This window comes from Canis lupus, chromosome 6 (assembly GCF_011100685.1).
Source record: "Canis lupus familiaris isolate Mischka breed German Shepherd chromosome 6, alternate assembly UU_Cfam_GSD_1.0, whole genome shotgun sequence".
In the NCBI taxonomy this organism is placed as follows: domain Eukaryota; kingdom Metazoa; phylum Chordata; class Mammalia; order Carnivora; family Canidae; genus Canis; species Canis lupus.
In genome coordinates, this window is record NC_049227.1 from 74,878,102 (window position 1) to 74,900,157 (window position 22,056).

Here is a 22,056-nt window from a genome sequence, read left to right on the forward strand (position 1 = left end):
CCTAAAGAAACTAGCATAGGTCCTTGTATGTAGAAGACTAAGAATAAAAGTTTGACGCAGAGTAAATTTCAGCTACTACTTATTGAGATCCCTCTGTGGGTCAGATCTTTTGAAAACATCTTGACTTCTACTTCCAGTAAGAAGTAATGGAGACTAGATTTCCTCTCTCAAAGACACACCAAAAAGAAAAAAAGAAAAAAAGAAAAAAGAAAAAGAAAAAATAAATGAAACATTTTGGAACAGTTCCAAACAACAGTTTGGAAGATGCTGGACATTGGACAATGAAGAATGGTTATTCCTCAGAGACAATAAATAAATAAATAAATAAATAAATTAATTAATTAAATTAAAATAAAATAAAATAAAATAAGGAAAGCCCTACAGTTGCCCCAGCTTACGGCTTTGAGATGGTAACTAGGCTGTGATGTAGGCAAGTGAAACCCAAGCAGAGTGTGGCTGATGCACGGAGCTGAGAAGATGAAGCAGGGAGTCCAGGGAGCGCAAGATGGTGAGATTCAGCAGCACAGAGTACCCGAAAGTAGGACCCTGAAAAGATAGGAAGGAGGTGGGGAGGAAGGAGGGAAAGAGAGGAAGGAGGCAGAGAGAGAAAGAGGCAGAGACAAGGAGAGAGGGAGGAAGGGCGAGAGAGAAGAGAGAACTCGAGATCTGCAGACCTTGAGTACATGCTGGAGAAAGAATCATCCAAAAGAATTAAAGGTAACAGTGTCTGAAACAGTGGGAATAACTAGCTCTAGACTGAGCACTGTGCTGGTCCCACCCACCTAAAAAATTCTTAAAAGTGAGACTAGAAAAAAGTAAAAACATTCTCAAGTAACTTAAATGCATCCGAGAAGAAGGCTTGGGAATATTTATAGAAATGCAAAAATACCCACTAATCAATTAAGCAAAATTGATAATGTATGCTCCTCAGTGAAAAATTGCCAGGCATGCAAATAAGCAGGAAACTATAACCCAAAATGCGGAGATAAATCAGTTAATCAAAGCTGGTCGGGCACAAATGTTAGAATTACCAAATAAGGCATTAAAATAGTTTTACATCTGTATTCCGTATTTGTAAGAAGCTAGGTAAAGACATGGAAAGCTGTCTGTCTATCCGTATTCTTAAAAGAACCTAAATGAACTCCTATAGACTAAAGCTGCAATGAATCATAGAGAGAAAGGGGGAAAAAAAGAACCTTAGGTGCATAAAAGTAGATTAGATTGTATAAGAAAGTATGCATAAACTTTAATATATACCCATAGAAACTATCCAAACTGAAACAGGGAAGAGAGAATTCTTAAAATGAAGCCAGGACCAATAAGCTATGGCACAGCTTCGAACAGCCTCGTCTTTCTGTAACTAGATTCCCCAAAGGAGAGAAGAGAGGGATAATTTTTAAGAGATTGAGAACCGTATGGAAAATTTCCCAAGTTTGGTCAAAACTCTAAACTTGGAAGTCAAAAATAAATAAATAAATAAAAAATAAAAAATAAACTTGGAAGTCTTTTCTTCTCCCCCGACACCAAGTAAGCGGTGCCTTTCCAACCCCACTTCTCCGGTGCTGACCGGACGCTCAACAAGTCCGTGAAACTCTGACACGTTGACCTGGAGCTGGTGTCAGCTCATACAGGTAAGGGTCAGTCTCACAAAGCTGCCTCCCCTTCACCCCCCACTGTGGGCAGCATTCACAAGTCTGAACCCCCCACCCCCAGTCCTTCTGAATGCCTGGCTATAATCAGGGGTTCTAATGCACCCCTCCTTGGATTCACTAAGTTTCTAGAACAACTTGCAAAATTTGGAGAGGAAATAATACTTATGTTTACTGGTTTGTGATAGGGATACAAGTGAACAGCCAGATAAAGAGGTACATGGGGCTCAATCCAGAAGGGTCCCTGAGCACAGGTGCCTTCTGTCCCCCATGGAGCTGGGGTACACCACCCTTGCAGCATATAGATGCAGTCACTAACCTAGAAGTTCTCTGAACCCATCATTTAGGGGTTTTCATGGAATTTTCATTATATAGCTGTGATTGATTAAATCATTGACCATTGGTGATTAATTCAATTTCTGGCCCCTGCCCCCTGGATAGAGATTAAGGGATGGAGTGAAAAGTTCCAAACTTCTTTTTTTTAATATTTTATTTATTTATTCACGAGAGACACAGGTAGAGAGAGAGGCAGAGACACAGGCAGAGGGAGAAGCAGGCTCCATGCAGGGAGCCCGACGTGGGACTCGATCCCGGGTCTCCAGGATCACACTCTGGGCTGAAGGCAGCACTAAACCACTGAGCCACCTGGGCTGCCCAAAAGTTCCAAACTTCTAATCAGTTTTTGGACTTTCTGATGACTGGTTCCCATCCTGAAAAAAATCTAGGGACCCAGCAAGTCAGTTCACTAGAAGAAAGGATGCTCCTATGACCTGCATGACTCAGGGAATTTCAAAGTTTTAGGAGCTCTGTTCTAGGAACCGAGGACAAAGATCTTTCTATGATACCACACCCAGAGACCAAAGGTCAATGAAATCCAAACCCAAGAAGGATGAAGATAAATAACTACACCAACGCACGTCATAAACAAATTACTAAAAGCCAGCCAAAAGAGAGAAAAATCTTTATAGCAGCCAGAGAAAAAAGATATAGTATAAATGGAGGACCAAAGACCAGGACGACAGATATTTTTTTGTCAGAAACTGTGCAAGCAAGAGTATGGTTTTATTTATATAAAATACTAGAAAATACAAACTAATATATGATGATAGGAGAAGTTGTGGTTACCTGGATATGGGAGGACAGGGGCTCGGGGAGCTGGAGGGAAGGATTACAAAGGTTCATGAGGACAATTTTTGAGGGTAATGAATATGTTCATTATCTTGATTGTGGTTATGGTTCAGAGGGTGTATTCATGTTAAAACTTATAAAATTATATTTAAATGTGTGCAATTTATTATGGAAGTCATATCTGTATATTAAAAATTAAAAATTGCATTAAATGACCTATTTTTTCTCATAATTGATATAATACTATGCAAAATACATAGATCCTGTGTTTTATAGTGAATCAAATCAATCAAGCAATGTTAAAAATATTTGACCAAGGCTAGTTAAAAAAAAAACAAAAAAACACCACATCTATCTGACTTTAGAGGCCATTTATTCCCATTATTCTTCGTTGTCATACAGATAAAAGAAACAAATTTTAAAAGATCTCTCTGACTATAGGAGACAAAAATTATAAGCATGATGTATTGTCATTGAGACATTATTCTGGTGAAAAGTTAGCTCCTAATAACAGAGATCATCTTTTATTTCTTAAAATCCCTTAAAGCAGCTTAGGGTTATCCAGTAAATAATTAATAAAATAAGTGTTGCATTAATAAATTAATGGATGGAAAATTGTGTCCTATGAAAATAGGACAATTTACTGCATGTCTGAAGATATTTAAGAGAAGAGATGGTCCATACTCGAGAAGGGAATGGGAACAAACACAGAAAATGAGTAAATTCCAGTCATGCTTCTATGTATAGTCTTGTATTTTAAAAAATTATGTTTGCAGGTAATAGAAACCATTATCACCTGATTTTTTGCTTTTGTTACCTCCTAAGTAGTCTTCCATCTTCTACATATGCCTCTTCAGTTCATTTTCCAGACAGAAGCCAGAGAGATTATTTTTAAACATCAGCCAGCGGATATCACTTCATTGATAAAAACCCTCCAATGGCACCTCATTATATTTAGAAGAAAGTAAAAACTCCTCACCTGGAGGAGAACCGTATGTGAACTGACTTCACCCCTCCACTGTCATCTCACACTTCCCTTCCCCTTCTTGGCATTCTTTCTATCCCTCAAACCTGTCCCCCCTTATTTCTGCCTCGGAGCTGTTACACTCACCGTTCTCTTTGCCTGGATTGTTCTCTCCTAAGTCTTTGCATGGATGGCGCCTCCATGACATGAAAATCTCAGCTTAAATGGCCTTTTGGGACCATCAAGTCCCATGCATCCAGCGACTAGGTGTCACTCTCATGTCACTCTACTTACATGGTTCTCAACTGGCGATAGCATGGCCCCCCCCCAAGGGATGTTAGGAAACACGTGAGAAAAAAAACTGGAGATAGGTTCTCTCGGGGATAGAGGCCAGGGAGGCTCTAACCATCTTGGAGTGTACAGGATATCACCCTTCCACACAAGGAATCATATGGGCCCAAATATGAGAAACTGGTGCCAAAAATCAGTGTCAAATTTCAGAAATCGTGCTCTATTTTATTTCCATGCTCATCATATATAAATTATCTAATGTTCTCTTCTGTATTTACTTTTTTCTTTCATTTTTTTTAATACTTTAGTAGCCTGAAAGTCCAATGGGAACAGGAATATTAGGGTATGCTGTTCATCTTTATATTCCCAGCTTAGAGTGATGGCTGGCACAGGATGTTTTGTCAATAAGTATTTACTGAATGACTGAATGTCACTGAATGCTTCCTCTGAAAGCGTTCTGTATGACTTGAGTATTTCTGCAAATGACCTCCCTCATGAGCTGAAGACATGTTTTCTGCAAATGACCTCCATCATCAGCTGAAGACGTGTTTTCCCCAGAGTATGTTTCAAGACTATAAGACAGGGGAATCAACTTTCTATCAGTTTTAAAAAAGGAAAGTGACGTGAGTACCAGAAATCTTCAGGGAAGGAAAGTTGCCAAGCACACATGATTTTTTAGTAAAGTTCTTTTCATAGCCCATGCAACAATTCTACTTTCCTAAACTCTGGCAGGGTCAATGATTTGTGTTTAAATGTGCAAACTTGTTGCATCTGTGATTTCTCCTCTGTTGTGCTATAAATAAATTAACACTTTTATCCAATCTGACTCGCTTCTTCCACCTGTTATATTTGGAAGGCTATTGCAGTGCTAGCTGCTGTTTTCTCTGAAGAAATGACTATTGACCTCACTCTTCCAAAGTAAAGGTAATAGTTTTAACTGTTGATTTCCTGCAGGGAACGAGTTCCCAGGAAGCAAGGCTTGCGAATAGTGGTGCTCACATTTAGGCAGATTATGACGAAACTGGGCATGTGAGAGTCATGGAAGCATCTATCTCGCAGCTTCTCTAAAACAAACAAACATACCTGATTCCACTTTATACTTTTAAGGATTTTATTTATTAATTTATGTATTTATGTATTTATTTATTTGAGAGAGCGAGCGAGCATGAGCAGGGCAAAGGTGGTAGAGGAAGAGGGAGAAGCAGGCCCCCCGTTCAGCAGGAAGCCCAATGTGGGGCTCCATCCTGGCACCTGGGGATCATAACCCGAGAGGAAGGCAGATGCTTACCCTGCTGAGCCACCCAGGTCCCTTCTACCCTATTTTGCCCAGTATCTCCTTCTCTGTCTGGTAGCTACTTCGGTATAACGAATGTATCAAAGACAGAAATCATGGCTGTTGAAACGAGATCAGATAATTCGCTTAGACTTAGACTTACAGGGTGATAGAAGGAGGACTTGACGTTAGGACCCTTAAAGAAATGGGTACTTATAGGTTTATATGTTTTGCTTCTTAATTGTTTGCAATTTAAGCAAGAGTTTCTATAAGGAAAATAAAAAAGAAGTTTTCAACTAAAAGAATATCTGATAATGTTGGGAATTTCAGGCATTAGGAAAACCAGCAGTGGATGTGTTTGCTAGTTGGCAAAGCTTGCGATGCCCGTCAGCACGGCACGTCACCCGTGCATCTGCACGGCTCGTGTATATGCTACCCTCTGACTTAGCTACGGAGACACGGGCATTTATGGCTCGGAAGAGTTTTGCTTTCCTCCTTTTGCAGAGACGTAGCACGGATAGAATCAAAAGATTGCATCACTTATACTGAACCAATATATTCCAATCACCCACCAATATATTCCTCCATTTACTGGCCCAACATTGTACAATAGAAACACTTGGGTTTACTTGTTATTTTAAGAAAGCCATTTCATTGCTTTTGGATCACCATCATCTCTGCATTTACTTTTTCTTCAATACCGTTGTCATTTTCTTCTTATTTTCTTTTATAGTCATAGAGGAATGTCATCAAAAGGAGAATGATTGTATTCCGTTGTATACCTTTATCACGAGGAACTTTTCAGCTTAGCTGTTTTCTCTTAGTGAATGGACGCTATATGAGATGTAGTCATCACGTTGAGCACATGCTCCCTTATGGGTTCATGATATTTTATTTTGTAAAACTAGATTTTTTTTTAATCATAAGTACTCTAAAGTTTCTGCCTTTCTCACTTCGGTCTTGACATTTCAAAAATAGCGGGATCTATCTAGGCTTTCCAGAAATGTTGGAAAGATAAGGGAATGCAATGTTGATAGAAGGTTTCTCATCACGGATAGCCTGAGGTCTCCAGAAGATGGTGATAATAATTGCTTTGCTTCTGTTTTTCTACATTAATTCCAGATCCACCAAGAAGAGGGTAGACGATATTGGGGTTGGGGGAGAGGTGCCATGATGGTCACCTCTGGGAAGGCGAGGCAGTTCCTTACTTCGTATATTCATTCTTGCTTCATTCTATCATTCTTTCAACCATTTGCTTCTCATTCTTTAACTTAAGAAATGTAATGGGGGGATCCCTGGGTGGCTCAGCAGTTTAGCGCCTGCCTTTGGCCCAGGGCACGATCCTGGAGTTCCCGGATCGAGTCCCAGTTCGGGCTCCCGGCATGGAGCCTGCTTCTCCCTCTGCCTATGTCTCTGCCCCCCCACCTCTCTCATTCATAAATTAAATAAATAAATAAATAAATAAATAAATAAATAAGAAATGTAATGAACATTTCACTATATTAATAAGTCAGAACTTTCGAGTTCCCTAATTTTCTAAGTTAATGTCTGTAGGGAGTGTAGGGAATCAAGAACAGACCCTTCTTATTAAACCTTATGCGTCATCATGTTGGTTTGCATTCAGCAAGGGCTGACCCAAACAATACTTTTGCAGAAAGCAAAGTTTTGACATGTTTGAGGCAAATCATGAAGGACTTTAGAACTCTTTCCCCAGACAGTAGCATAATAAAATTGGACAAACTCAAACTTTTTCCCATGTTACCTTGTAACACAAATTCTTACTTTATCCCTTTTCCCAGCACCAACCCAAATATGAGGTAAACAGTATTTTTTTTTCTCATAACAGAAAATCTTATGGATTTTTTTTTGAAGTCCTTTAAGAGAGATTAAGGGATTGGGACAAATAGGCAGATTCTTAAATATGCAGAAAGGGATACCTGGTTTACTGGGAGGAGAATGGGGTATAAGAATAGAGAGGGACGCCTGGGGGACTCAGCGGTGGAGCCTCTGCCTTCGGCTCAGGTCGTGATCCCGGGGTCCTGGGATCGAGTCCCATCTTCTCCCTCTGCCTGTGTCTCTGCCTCTCTCTCTGTGTCTCTCGTGAATAAATAAAAAATAAAAATCTAAAAAAAGAATAGATAGAAGCATATAAAGGGGAAAGAAAAGAATAGTAAAAGGATTACAGCTTTCATTTTTATTTTACATGCCACAAGTGTTTAAAAATAAATGACAGGCCCTTACATATATCCTGTGATACTTTGTATGCTGTTTGAAGATAAGTAAAAGAAACAAATACTTAGAATTTGTAAAAATCGAATGAAAAGCCAACCAATAATAAGAGGCAATGTGTCAAATTTCAAGCATTTTTTTATGATTTTATTTATGTATATCAGAGAGAAGAAAGAGGCAGAGACACAGGCAGAGGAAGAAGCAAACTCCATGCTGGGAGCCTGATGTGGGACTCGATCCTGGGACTCCAGGATCACGCCCTGGGCCAAAGGCAGGTGCCAACCCACTGAGCCACCCAAGAATCCCCAAATTTCAAGCATTTTAAATATAGCTAATATCCCTGAACAGACAAGATCTGCTTTTACTGCCTTCCTATGCCATCTGTGTTAGTTCGCTAGGGCTGCCATAACCTACTACCTTAGACTACGTGGCTTAACCAACAGACACGTATGTTCTCACAGCTCCAGGGGTACTGGTCCCAGATCAAGGTATTGACAAAGCTTCCTTCTGAGGGCTCTGAGGGAGGGGTCCGTTCGCAGCCCCTCTCCTGGTCTGCTGGATGGCTGGGGTCTCGCAGTGCCTTCACCGCATCTTCCCTCCGTGCCTACCTGGGTCCAGATGTGTTCATTTTATAAGACACCAGTCTTATTGGATTGAGGTCTCCCATTTTTAACTTAAATTCCTTCTTTAAAGGCCTCATCTGCAAATATGATCACATACCTGCAAATATGGTCCCATTCGGAAGCACCACAGGTTGAAACGTCGACATCTATATGACTTCTTGGGGTCACACAGTTCAGCCCATAGTGTTCAACAATGTTAGTGAAAAAATAATTTATTGAAGATTTTTTTTTTTTTTTCTGGAACAAAACTTCATACTAAGTGCCGTTTTAAAAAATAGTGGTAGATTGAGTCTTTGGTCTTGATGAAAAATTTAAAATATATAGATATACACATGGAAGAGTTACGGCACATAGTTTGGGTTAGCTCTACAGATCAACGTAGGCACCGGGCCGTCTCACATGCCCGAGAAGCAGAGTGTCCATAACTGGAGTTTACTCAGCAGGAGTGATACTAGGAACAAAACAACTCCTATTTTGCAGATGCAAAAATGAGGGACAAATATGTGGAGGCGCATATATATAAAACCATACGGTGCGTTCCGGGCACAGCGGAGGTGTGCCCAGTATTTCATGATACCCAGTTGACTCTCCCATGACTGCAGCTCCTGGCACTTGGGGAAGGTAGTTTTAGTAGACGGTAGCGTACGGTGGCGCGTTCATTCAGGCAAGTTACAGTGCTTTCAAATGGAACAAGTGGAGGCCTCCTGGGTGCAGGCTCTGTTCTTGGGGCCCCGAATGAGACAGAGACCTATGGCCTCCACCCGGTCAGAACAGAACCTCGTTGGTTCTATGGTTGCAAACAACCATATGAACGGGAACAGCCCGTCCCTTCGCAAGCCCTTCCTTTTGGTAGTGTCCCCCCCTCTACGTGTTAGAGGCAGGGCTTGGAAGGAGACAGGGGCGCAGTGCTCCCCCAGTATAAACTACAATGTGCTATCTCCCCTTTCTCTTTTTCCTTCCTTCCTTCCTTCCTTCCTTCCTTCCTTCCTTCCTTCCTTCCTTCCTTCCTTCCTTCCTTTCTTTTTCCTTCCTTCTTTCTTTCTTTCTTTCTTTCTTTCTTTCTTTCTTTCTTTCTTTCTTTCTTTCTTTCTTTTTTTTCCTTTCTTTTCCTTTCTTTCCTTTCTTTCCTTTCTTTCTTTCTTTCTTTTCTTTCTTTTCCTTCCTTTCTTTCTTTCTTTCTTTCTTTCTTTCTTTCTTTCTTTCTTTCTTTCTTTCTTTCTTTCTTTCTTTCATTTAATTTAAATTTTGAAAGGCAAAACAACGACTAACCTTGCCACCGCCAATGGAATCACTCATTTTCCAGGGAAAAATGCATCTCAAACCACCAAATACAGGGAAGCCAGAAAAATCGTCACATAATCCAAAGTGCACGATGGCAGTTAGGAGGGATCTGCTAGTGCTATGCTGAGTGAGTAAGAGCCCTACCCTAAGATACCCTAAGATAATAAGAGCCCTATATACGGGGATAGGCGTATATATGTGTTGTGTCTTTTACTTTATTAAACTGCTTTCCTGGCTCTGTAAGCTTTGGTTAACAAAATCAATTTACGTTGTGAGATCTGACCACAGAATTCTTACCTCTTAAATACAAACACTATGGGCACTGAATAACACATCATAATTTCAACTCTATTTTTATTAACCATTTTTATCAATAAAAATATTCATTTTGGTTACCGGGGTGGCTGTCGGTAAAGTGTCTGCCTGCAGCTCGGGTCATGATCCCGAAGTCCTGGGATCCAAGACCCGCATCGGGCTCCTACTCAGCCTGCTTCTCCCTCTCCCTCTGCTACTCCCCCTGCTTGGGCTCTCCTCTCTCTCTCAAATAAGTGAAATAAAATCTTTGAAAACTATATTCATTTTACTTTTATTGGGATTTTGCACCAGGCTTTATACATTTTCCTTTTTTTAGTTTCAATTTTTGTGTTTGCTTATTTATGTATTTAGGGGAAGAGGGAGGTGGGGGGAGGTGAAGAGGGAGAGGGAGAGAGGGAATCTTAAGCAGGCTCCACGCCCAGAGTGAAGCCCCATGAGGGGATAGATCTTACGACCCTTAGATCATGACCTGAGCCGAAATCAAGAGTCTGATGCTTAACCAACTGAGCCACCGGGGGCCCCAGCTTTATACATATTCTTATATTCAGTGGTCATCGTAGCCTTGTGAAGTTGGTATTGTTTTCTTTGTTTATATGACAAAACTGACCCAGAGAAAAGTTAAAAATGTTGACCCAGAGCACGTGAAACCTAGCGCATCTACTTTGAAGCCTGCATTCTTAATTACTTCCTTCTCTATTATTGTCATAAAATATCTTTTTTTCTTTTTTCTTTGTGTTTGACAAGACCACCCCTATGAATACATTCTGTGCTAAAGGTGGGTATTTGTCTACTTCCTCAGGATGCTAAATCACTTAGAAGCATCACTATGATTATTCATTTAAATGCTGTTTGATGCTCTTGAGGTGGTGTCCCAATTACTCTAACCTTCCTATTAAGACACCAGGCTTCTTTGTTTTCTGTATGCTGAGCAAATATTTCAGCTTGTACACAAAGTAAGATCCAAAGGCTCTGTGGTAATATCTGATAGGAAATCATCTAATCTATTTGATTTTAACACAATTCTGCTCCATTATATGTAATATAGCTATTTTCCAAATAGCTGTGGCTATTCTTATTTATGATGTCCTGATCTGTCCACATATTACTTAATGATCCTCAAAACACCATTAAGCATAGAGACATCAAAAGTATATTTTCCTTTATCTTGGTTTTAAATTTCCTAGCAGCCTAGAAAAAAAAAAAAGAAAGTTTATAAGATCATGGATCATCATATCAAAGCAAATTAGGATGTCAGAAATAGAGCTTTTCCTGGTACTAAGATGCACAAAGAATTTCTCCCATGGATCCTCAGAATGTCAATACATTGATTATAACAGCAGGACCTCAGTAACTTTTCTGATAAAAATGTAACAGGAAGTTTCATATGGCCTTTCTTATATCGTCCCTCAGTGAAGACTTGTGTGATAACACCAAAGCAAGGGTTGGTAAAGGAAATTCAATAGGAATCAAAATAAAGTGGTGATAATGTACAATTTTTTTTTTTTTAATATACTGGTCTTACTCTGAAAAGAAAAATTTTAAATAGCTACAGAAATGAATGAATTTCCTTCAGGTAATCTTTTATGAATACTATTTCTGCATGTGAACTTGTAATAATAATTAAACACCAAAGAAGTCAAAGTTCTATTCTCTGGCCAGACCTTAGAGTAGAGAGTATATTATTCACAGAAAGCCCTAGGTCACAAAGCTAATATAATACGATGCTAAAATGGAACCTTCAGCTGAAATCCTAAGGCAACAGATAGCAAAATGAGGTGTAATTCACATCACCTCTGTGGAACTTCTAAAATGTGATTAACCAAGAACCAAATTAGAATACTCCTAAATTTCTCTCCTTCCCTGTAGGACTCTAAGCACTGGAAAAGAGGGATTTTGATGTGCCTTCTTAAGAGAGAGCTGCGTGACATGCTCCAACAGTTACCCATATTTGGTATCACAAATCTTTTTAATTTGTCCATTTCAGTGGATGTCTAGTAGTATGTCAATATGCTTTTGTCTTTAAATTTACATAAAGTAAATAATCACTTCTTGTAGTATAAAATTTTATGGGTTTTGGTAAATGCGTCCTCATGTATTCATACCCATAGCCAAGATACAGAACAGTTCCATCTTTCCAAGAAAGCCCCTCAGGCTGCCCTTCTGTGGTCAACCAGCCTCTCATCCCCCAGGCCCTGGCAAAAACTGATCTGTTCTAAAAAAAAAACAAAAAACAAAAACTAAAAAAACTGATCTATTCTTGACCTCTGCAGTTCTGCTGATTCTGGAATGTCTCGTACATGAGACCATGCATGTAGCTTTCTGAGTGTAGCGTCTTTCACTCAGTAAAATGTATTTGAGATCCAGCCGAGGTATGTATATATGAACAATTGTATTGGCAAATGGTATTGCATTATATGAATTCACCATAGTTTACTGATTCACTAAAGTGACATTTGGGTTATTTCCACTTTTTAATAATTGCCAATAAAACTAATATAGACAGGGATGCCTGGGTAGTTCCACTGGTTAAGTGTCAGACTCTTGGTTTCGGCTCAAGTCATGATCTCATGGGTTGTAAGATCAAGCCCTGCGTCAGGCCCAGCGCTCGGCTCGGAGTCAGCTTGAGATTCTCTGTCTCCCCCCTCATGCATGCTCTCTCTCTCTCTCTCTCAAATAAATAAACAAAATCTTAAGATAATAATATAAACATATACAGGCTTTGGTGTGCATTTTTCTAGGAGTGAGATTACTAGGTCACATGGTAAATGCATGTTTAATTTTATGAACAACTGGTAAACTATTTTCCAAAAGGACCGTACCATCTTTCACTCCCACCAGCGATGTTGGAGAGCTGTAGATGCTCTGATTCCTGCTAGCACTAATCAGTGTTGTTTGTTTTAGCCATTCTAATATATACACACCAGAATCTCACTTTGATTTTTTTCCCCTCATATTCTTAATGACTAATCATGTTCATGTTATCTTTTGACATGCCTATTTACTAAGTATTTTTATTTAATAAAGTGTATTTAGATTTTTTTTGCCCATTTCTTTATTAAGTTCTATGCTTTTACTGAGTTTTGAGACCTTCCTATATATTTTGGATACAAGTCCTCTGTTATTTACACAGTTTTCACTGATTATTTGGCTTGCCATTAATTAATGGTGCTTTTTGCACAGCAAACATTATTTACTTTTGATGCATTCCAGTTTATCAATATCTTCTCATATGACTTGTGTTCTTGTTGTCATATCTGAGAACTCTTAGGCCAATTCAAGGTCTTAAAGATTCCGTTTTCTTCTAGAATGTTTAAGGTTTCATGATTCTCGTTTAGGTCAGTAGTGATTGCTAAGTTACTTTATGTATAAGATGTGTGATATGGGTCAGAGTGGACAGTCTTGCCTTGACCTTCATCTTAGATGGGAAACTTTTTACCCTTACATCATTAAATATGAAGTCAGATGTAGGGTTCTCATAAAAGTTTTTGTCAGATTGAGAAAGTAGCATTCAATTCTGAGTTTTCTGAAACTTTTTTTATTTTCTCGAATGAAGATAGAATTTTTTCAATGTGCTATCTGCATCCAGAGACTCTCATATATTTTTGTTGTTGTTTGTAAAACAGTGAATTACATTTTTTTTCTTAGTTATACAACTAGCCTTTCAATCCTGGGATGAACCACACTTGGTCATGGTGTATTATTTTAAATATCACTGGATTCATTTTTCCAAATATTTGTCAAAATAGTGTCTGTTTATGAGGGTTTTTTTTCTTTTGTCTTTAGTTTGATATTAAGGATAATGATAGCCTCATAAAATAAATTGGGGAAATTTCCTCCTCCTTCATTTTCAGAAAAAAATTTGTATGTGTGGTATTATTTCTTTCTTAAAATCTTAATATACATGATCCTGAAGTTCCTTGTTCATAATTCTTTAAATTATAAAATTAGTTTCTTTTAGTTGAATATATATTGACTATTCAGATTTTCCTTTTCTTCTAAATCAGTTTGAAAATTCATGTATTTCAAGGAATTTGCCCATTTCATCGAAATCCTTGAGTTAAATGGTAGGTAGTTTTTCTTCTTAATATTTACTTAGTAGCCATTCAGTTGCTCTTATGACTATAGTAACGTTCTCTTTTTTATCTCTGATAGTGGTAATTTGTGTGGTCTTTCTTTTTATTCTTTATCAGTATGGCTAAGTTTTATCCCTTTCAGTAATCTTTTGAAAGACTGGCTTTTGGTATCATTGATTCTCTCTATTGATTGTCCATTTTTAACTTTGCTGATTTTCACTCTTTATTATTTTCACAATTCTATTCACTTTAGGTCTTGTTATTTTTCTAGCTTCTTAAGGTTGAAGCTTACAGGACTGATTTTAGACTTTTATTCTGATGTTGTACTGTTGTCAGCTGGATTATATAGTTTCAGATAAAAAGTCTGAAAAATACTTATTTCTCTTTCTTCACACGTAGTGTGTATTTTGTCTCTGGCTGCTTTTTGGATTTTCTTCCCTTCTCTGATTTTCAGAAACTTGGTTATTATGTGCTTTTGAGTAATTTTATTTATGTTTATCCGGCTTGAAGATTTTTGACTTTTTGGATTTGCCATTTTATTGTACACATCAAATTTGGAAAAAATTCAGCCTTCGTTTCTTCAAATATTTTTTTCTACCCACTTCACAGGGCCCCAATATCCATATATAAGAAGTTTTTATATTGTTCCATATGACACTGAGATTTCTATTTAATTGATTATTAATATTTTTTTTCGCTCTTTACTTCAGTTTGGATATATGCTAAATACTCTTGCTTTCAAGTTTAATAGTTTTTTCTTCAGTGTCTACTCTGCTGTTAATTTCAGCCAAATAGTATTTCACCTGAGATATTTTGTGTTTCTATGTCAAGAACCTTCATTGGATTTTTTTTTCTATTTTCCATTCTTTTCCTCACTATATCCACATTTTACCTTAAATACTTGAACATAGTTATAATGAAGGCAATTTAATTTTTTTTGTCAGACCTATCATTTCTATCATTTCTAGATCTCTTTCTATTGACTGATTTTTCTCCTAGTTATTGTTCACAGTTTCCTGCCTATTTGAATATATAGTCATTTTTTTTAACTGGATACTGAACATTGTGTAATTAGCCTGTGGTTGTCTAGGGTGTGTTTCATTCCTTTAAAAAGTGTTGGACTTTTTCTTACATGAACCTGTATAACTTATAGATAATTTTGGCCCATTGAACCTTGTTTGTAAGCTTTAAAGAGCAGATGTAGAAGGGTCTTTACCCCAGTTTTTGTTTTGTTTTGTTTTGTTTTTTGTTGTTGTTGTTTTTTGTCCTTACTAAGACATAAGCCCTCTGGAGTCCCCACTGAATAATTACAGAGGCCTGCCCATTCTGGTCAGAGATCAAATGTCATCTCAGCTTGTTCAAACTCTAGGGATTGTTCACCTTACAAATTCTCCAATTATTCTTTTCCTAACACTTTGGGATTTCTCCCTATGCGTATACAGCCTAATCTGCAGATAAGGAAGCACCTATAGATATCTGTGGTATTTTTTTGTCACGGCGTTTCTTCTGTTTCAAACTCTGCATGACTGTATGTGACATATCAGAATTCCAGTCTTTCTTTGCTCAACTCAACAATATCATTGGGCTCAGGGAGGCGAAAATTGCCTCTGGAGAGTAAGTTACAGAGATCAATTGTAGGGCTCACCTTGCTTGCTTCAGGGGTCACAGTCTTGTGCCGCCTGTTGTCCAATGTCTGAAACGAGTTGTTTTATATAGTTTATCCGTTTCTCTTGGCTTATGGCAAGGAGGTAGGTTTGATCTTTATTCCCAAATGTAACTGGGAGCAGAATTCCAGGGTTCTCTTTAAAATATAATATTTTAAAATATTCAATATTTAAAATATTCAATATGTTAGACTCTTCTACTTCTAGCACTGTAATTATTCTTTAAGTTAAGGGGAAAACATAGTTCTTCAGAGGCATACAAGGTCTTCCACGACATGAATGCTCTGGCCTGACCAAATTTTTCTTTTTTCTTTTTTCTTGAAGTTATACCAGCACAATTATGACAGCATAATAGTATCTATATTTACTTCAAATATACTTAACACTTTACTGAAATTGCCTGCTTATACTTTTGTTTCCATTGTAAACTATTGGCTCTTTGAAATGGAAACAGTTTTGTTCCCTGGTCAGTGATCTTGGCTCAATTAATGTCATTTGAATGGAAGGAAAGAAGCCAGGCAGGCAGGAAGGAAATGATTGTGAGCTGACTTAAGAACTTTCCTTCATTAATGTCTGGTGGACTATTATATATGGGTAACAAAACCAATCAAAATGCTGAGCTTTTTATTTACTGGTTGCTTTTGTTTGCTTCTGAAACCTCTGTTGCAATCATTTCAGTAGGTGGCTTCCACAATTTTATTTGCCCATACACCTTCCTCTCATTGCTCTTACTTCTGTGCTCTAACAACACTTCTTCAAATCACCTGCTAGGTTTGTAGTACATTCTCCTGAAAAGCATTTGCTTCCAAAATAATGTCTTAATTAAATTTATTTTTCTGAGCTTCACTCATATTTTTCAGAGGTATTAATGAACTCAGCAACTTTATCAGTTCAACCACACATTTTCTTTTCCTGCTGTCTTTGAAAATTATAGGCAAATCACAATGTGTATGTGTGAAGTAACTGCAAGTTTAATGAACAAATCTAGTGGGTGGAATAATGGCCCCCAGAGATGTCCACATCCCAATCCCTGGAAATGGTGACTATGTTACCTCACATGATAAAGAGATTTTGTAGATGTGATTAAAATTAAGAACTAAATATGAGAAGATTATCTTGCATTAGGCCCAAATGAATCACATGAGTTCTTAAAAGTAGAAGAGGATCTTTCAGAGAGATACACCTGGAGAAGAAGCCCTGAAGATTCAAAGTGGGAAAGGACTTAACCTACCATTTACTGGCTTGGAAGATGAAAGAAGGAGCTATGAGGCAAGGAATGAGGGGAACCACTAGAAGCTAGACATGGCCTTCCACCAAGGAAATGAGGTTCTCAGTATCATAGCAGCAAGAAACTTAATTCTCCCAATGACCTGAATGAGCAAATGAGCTTCCAGAAAGGAATCCTGTGCTGCTGACACTTTGATTTTAGTTCAAGGAGGCCCTGTTTGAGTTCTATATTGTTTCTGTAACAAATCACTACAAAGTTAGTAGCTTAAAACACTTCTGCTTTATACTTTAGAGTTCAGAAATCTGATACTGGTCTCACTGGATTAAAAGGAAAGTATTGACAGGCTGTGTTCTTTTTTTAAGCTCTGGAGGAGAATCAATTTTTTGCTGTCAGCTGAGGGCCATTCCCACTTTCCAGAGGACACAGCTTTCCTTGGCTTGTGTTCCACTTTCTCCATCTTCCTCACATCTTACTGACCCACTCTTCCACACGCTACACTTAAAAACTTATGATTAGACTGAGCTCTCCATTATCGTCTATCACAAGGTACTTTAGACATTTGCAAAGTCCTTTTTTCCATGAAAGTCACAGATTCCAAATATTTGGACATGAATATCTTTGGAGGACACTTTATTCCAGTTACCATGGACCTGTTCTGGACTTCTGACTTACAGAAATATAAGCTGGTAAATTTATATGATTTTAAATGAGCAAATTTATGGTCATTTGTTATGGCATCTTGGAAAACTAAGAATTCCGATATTCAATTATTATCCATATAGTGATTTATAGTTGTAAAAGCAAGGATTACATATATATGGTCTAATTTAGTTCTTACAGTGAATAAACATTTTCATTATTACCATATTCAAATGAGAAAACTAATACAGCATTTCAATGGCATATAAATCAGGCATGTAAGTTTTGGAATTCTGACTTTCATATCTGTCACTGGGTCCATTAACAAAATAACTGCTTTAACCATATAGAGTCTTATTCTATATAATGGAATACCTGATGCATTTACCTAAGGTTAACTGATGAATTCGCAATGAAAAGCACTCATTGGGGCACCTGGGTGACTCAGTCACTTAAGTGTTCAACTCTTGATTTTGGCTCTGGTCATGATCCCAGGGATGTGAGATTGAGTCCAGCATCAGGCTCCGCACTCAGTGGGGAGTCTGCTTGAGAGTCTCTCTCTTCTTCTGCCTCTCCTCCTACTTACACTCTCTCTAAAATAAAGGAACAAATTAAAAAAAAAAAAAGAAAAAAAGCATTTATCATGGTACCTTACACATAATAAGGAATCAATAAAAATAAACATTATTTTTATTTATTGATGCCATGGGTAATAATTGTTTGAAGAAGAAAGCTAATCTCTAATGAAATGTCATATTTTCTGGACTATCACGTAATTTTTCTTTAATGATAGAGTCAACAAATGTGCATAGAGCCCATATTAAACATGGAATAAGATGTAGCCTTTATTATCACAGAATTTTTTTAAAGATGTATTTATTTATTTAGGAAAGAGAGCATGGACACATAAGCTGGGAGAGGGGCAGGAGGAGAGGGGGAGACTCTCAAGCAGACTCCCTGCTGAGCATGAAATCTAGCACCAGGCTTGATCTCAGAACTCTGAGATCATGGCCTGAGCTGAAACCAAGAGTCTAAAGCTTAACTGACTGAGCCACCCAGGCATCCCTATATCACAATATCTATAGTATAACAGAAAGACGAGTATTTTTTAAGTCGGTAATAATAATAGTGAATGTGTCTGTGCCACATAACATTAGTGCAGGCTTTTTGGTTTTATTTTTCAAAGTATGTAACATGGAGCTACGAGACTGAATAGTCATGAAATAAAGAAAGGTTCCTCTGTGCAGATATTGCTTAATCATACCTGTGAGATGAGAAGAAGTTATCAGGGAGAACTGAAGGATAAAGAATCCAGGCAGCAGAAAGAGGAATATATAAAGAGAAAGCAGCCTATGAGGATCTATCTCAGCCTGTGATCCCTATCAGAAACTCAAAGTTAAAAGCTATCTTTCAATGCTGCTTTAGAGCAATAATATATATATACACACACACCTCCATATCCATCCCCCAGGGACATTCAATAGATACGAAATAGGAATGTTCATGTGACATTGTAATACTGAAAATAAATTAGACCCTAATAAATTTATTTTTACAAAGTTTCCCATTTTTTTTACCCTTTCACACATGACTCTTCATTTTTAACTACATTTTTTACTCCATTTTTACTTCATTTTCAACTATTTTTTTCAACTAGGTGATTTAATCCTGATATATCAATTTTACCCATACTTTAATTTTCATTTGATATCTCCTGACTTTATAATTCAAGTTACACTTTAAGAATTCTTGGATGTGAAGAAGGATTTTGTCCTCCCTATATTTCACTAGTTTTTACAGACACTAGTAAGCCTAGATAATCTTCATTATAAGGGTGAAAATAAGATAAAAAAGAAGGAAACAGTAGAAAATCAATATTATATTAGTATCAGGAGTCAGATAAGGGTATTAGGTTGAGCAAAGGAAATAGTTATAAAATCATATTTTAAGAATCTGAATTTAAGGACAATTGCTGCTTTTGTAAGCTCACCTCTGTGTACCTGAAATAGTGTCTCAGCCACCTATCACCTTGGAAGTGTAACTTCCTTGTCCACAATGTAGGAGCAGCTAGTCAAATGGAGAAATAGCGTAGTCATCTATATTCTAAACACTCCAGGTATCAATTAATGAAGTCAAAGCTACCTGAGGACAAACAGTGTGGTGACTAGCATTGGCCCAGACAAGAGAGCCCACAGGAAAAATATTTTTTTGTTGCTGACAAAGATTTTAGATTTGGAGCACTGTAACTAAATTTCATTTTGCTTTATTCATATACAATGAAATCCTCTTACGAGCTTTCTAACTTCTACAGCATTACAGTAGGTTTGGCAAGAGAGTAAGATGAAAACAAAAATAAGGTCGACTTTTCAAAATATGCCATTTAATGGAATCATTGTGTCATTTTCCAGTTCTCTTTGGTATGCATTGAAATGTGATTTTTCAAGACTTGGTTAAGGAGGGAGAAGAGCCACTCCCCCTGGAAAGTCACATAGGCCCATTCTTTCTCCATAGCTCTGATGATCAGGATCCTTCCTGCCTGAGGAGTCTCTGCTTCCAAATCAGTAAAAATTCTATTCAGAAAAGAATCTTTATTTAAAAATTTTGTTCATTTGCAACTATTTTTTTTCATCTGTGATTATGTCTTTATGTTTTTACTCTAGTGCTATTTTTTTGGTCAAAAAAAGAATATTTTCCCTGGAATATTAAAAACTAAGGACAATTTCATTTTTATAACCACTTAACTTTTAGTCTGAGAACGATATTTTTTTCCGGAAGCTTACTGGATCAGTTATATATAGTAAATACAGTGTGCCTCTCTTAAAAAATTAATGACTTTGGGAGCTGAGATGCGGCAATGGTTTCATGTAGCTCTATCCTCTTATCAAGCCATCTGGCTTGAAACCTTGAGAATGAGCATGAGATTTTCCCAAAAGAAAAGCAACATTTAGTTAGGTTAAGTGTCAACTTGCTAGCTTACACTGTATAAAAGTCAATATGTACCAAGCCATATTAGTGAGTTTCATCTATACTGCGAGAAGGTTGTTGAACTCAATTACAGAAATGTGCAGAGCTCTATTTGATGTGTGACGAGGTTAGGAGACCACAATCAATTAAAAAGAACACATGTATATCCTGTTCTGGGGAAACGGTTGTTATAGTATCCCTTGTTCAGTTTCTGCTTTTTTCTCTGACTTTTCCTCTGAACATAGGAGAACAAAGGGTTTAATAATTCCCCAGTTTCATTTGAGATTGTTTTGTCAGCAGTACCTAATAGGAAGACATGAGATTGTTATTTTATTTGAATGAAGCCTCAGGCGGCTACCATTAAACATACTTTTCTTTCTTGTAGCAAAACCATTTGAAAATGGACAATATTTGGACATCTATGGAATTACAAGGGACCAGGCCGGAGAATATGAATGCAGTGCGGAAAATGATGTGTCATTCCCAGACGTGAAAAAAGTAAAAGTTGTCGTAAACTGTAAGTCCTGGAACCTTTTATCAACATAACTGTAGAGGAAAGGTGAACATCTGAAATATACTGTCTGAATTTGTGTTGCTGTGTTTTGAGAGGTGCTCTTATTGACAAAGACCCCCTATTGACAGTGAAAGTGTGTACATGTTGGAATTTTGATCACATTGTTTTATGTTACATCAGTTGTCCCAAGTAATCCCAGAATAATTCAGTTTGATGTGCAAATAGAAACATTTCCAATATCACTGTAGTCCGCGGCATTCTAAACTGTGGTATCTTTATCTCTAGAGCACTATAGGCACATGGCATTTCCTTTGTTCTCATGGGTTTCACGTGGAGTATATTCTGATTAAATTTAAGTGTGAAACTCCCAGTCAAACCTGATGGAAATTAAGTATGCTGGTCTGTACTCAAAGAGAAAAGCTGTTGCTGTGACAGTTTTATTCCTTGGGTTATTCAATTCTATTTAGTCAGAAAAATATTGAGAAAATTAATAAAGAATTTTTCCAGGAGCATCATTATTAGGAAGTTAGAATAATAAGAGATACCTGCAGAACTACCAACGTTACACCCTCTCTCAATGTACCTCAAACACTGATGAAAGATATTTTTCACTAACATCTTATTTTATATCTGATGATCCCACTAGCAATGAATGAAATAGTCTGTACTTTTCAAAAATGCCTCCTTATTAGTCTTTCATAAGTTTTCATATTAATGTATTCAAATAAGATACTTTTAGGATAACAGTATTTTACCAAAACTGTTTATAAACTAAAGATTCCTATTTCTTCATTCACTTAGATATCTTTCTGTATATGGCCATTGCTAATAATATACATATCATTAGAAGAAGGAATCATTCCAAATATATCCCAAAATGTTTAAACCAAGTAGTTTTTTTTTTCATACTAATATGAATCTTTCAATTTCATGGGCCAAAAATTAACTATCAAAACACACCTGGCAGTTGAATGTCTGCCAGGGCAAATCACTGCCATCAACTAACATTTGTCAGTGACTTATCTATGTATTTGGGGTTGAACTATCTCTTTGAGACTCAAGGGGCAGTTTCCAGTTTCTCATATTCTGTAGACAAAGTTAGCAAATTGACCCAAAAAGCTCAACAGAAATGGAAAAATCAACTCTACTAAATCAGAATCTATGGGGTATATGACCTGGAAATTTGCATTTATAGTAAGTTTCTACTGATTCACAGGATGC

The 22,056-nt window shown here is 37.3% G+C and overlaps 1 protein-coding gene across 1 annotated transcript in view; it reads left to right on the forward strand.

Moving 5' to 3' along the window:
• Window positions 1-22,056, forward strand: part of NEGR1 (neuronal growth regulator 1) — an 814,177-nt gene that overhangs the window by 519,936 nt on the left and 272,185 nt on the right. The window contains exon 4 of the mRNA XM_038541659.1: window positions 20,707-20,838. Within this exon, the coding sequence (XP_038397587.1) occupies window positions 20,707-20,838 (132 nt within the window). The remainder of the gene's footprint in view (window positions 1-20,706; window positions 20,839-22,056) is intronic.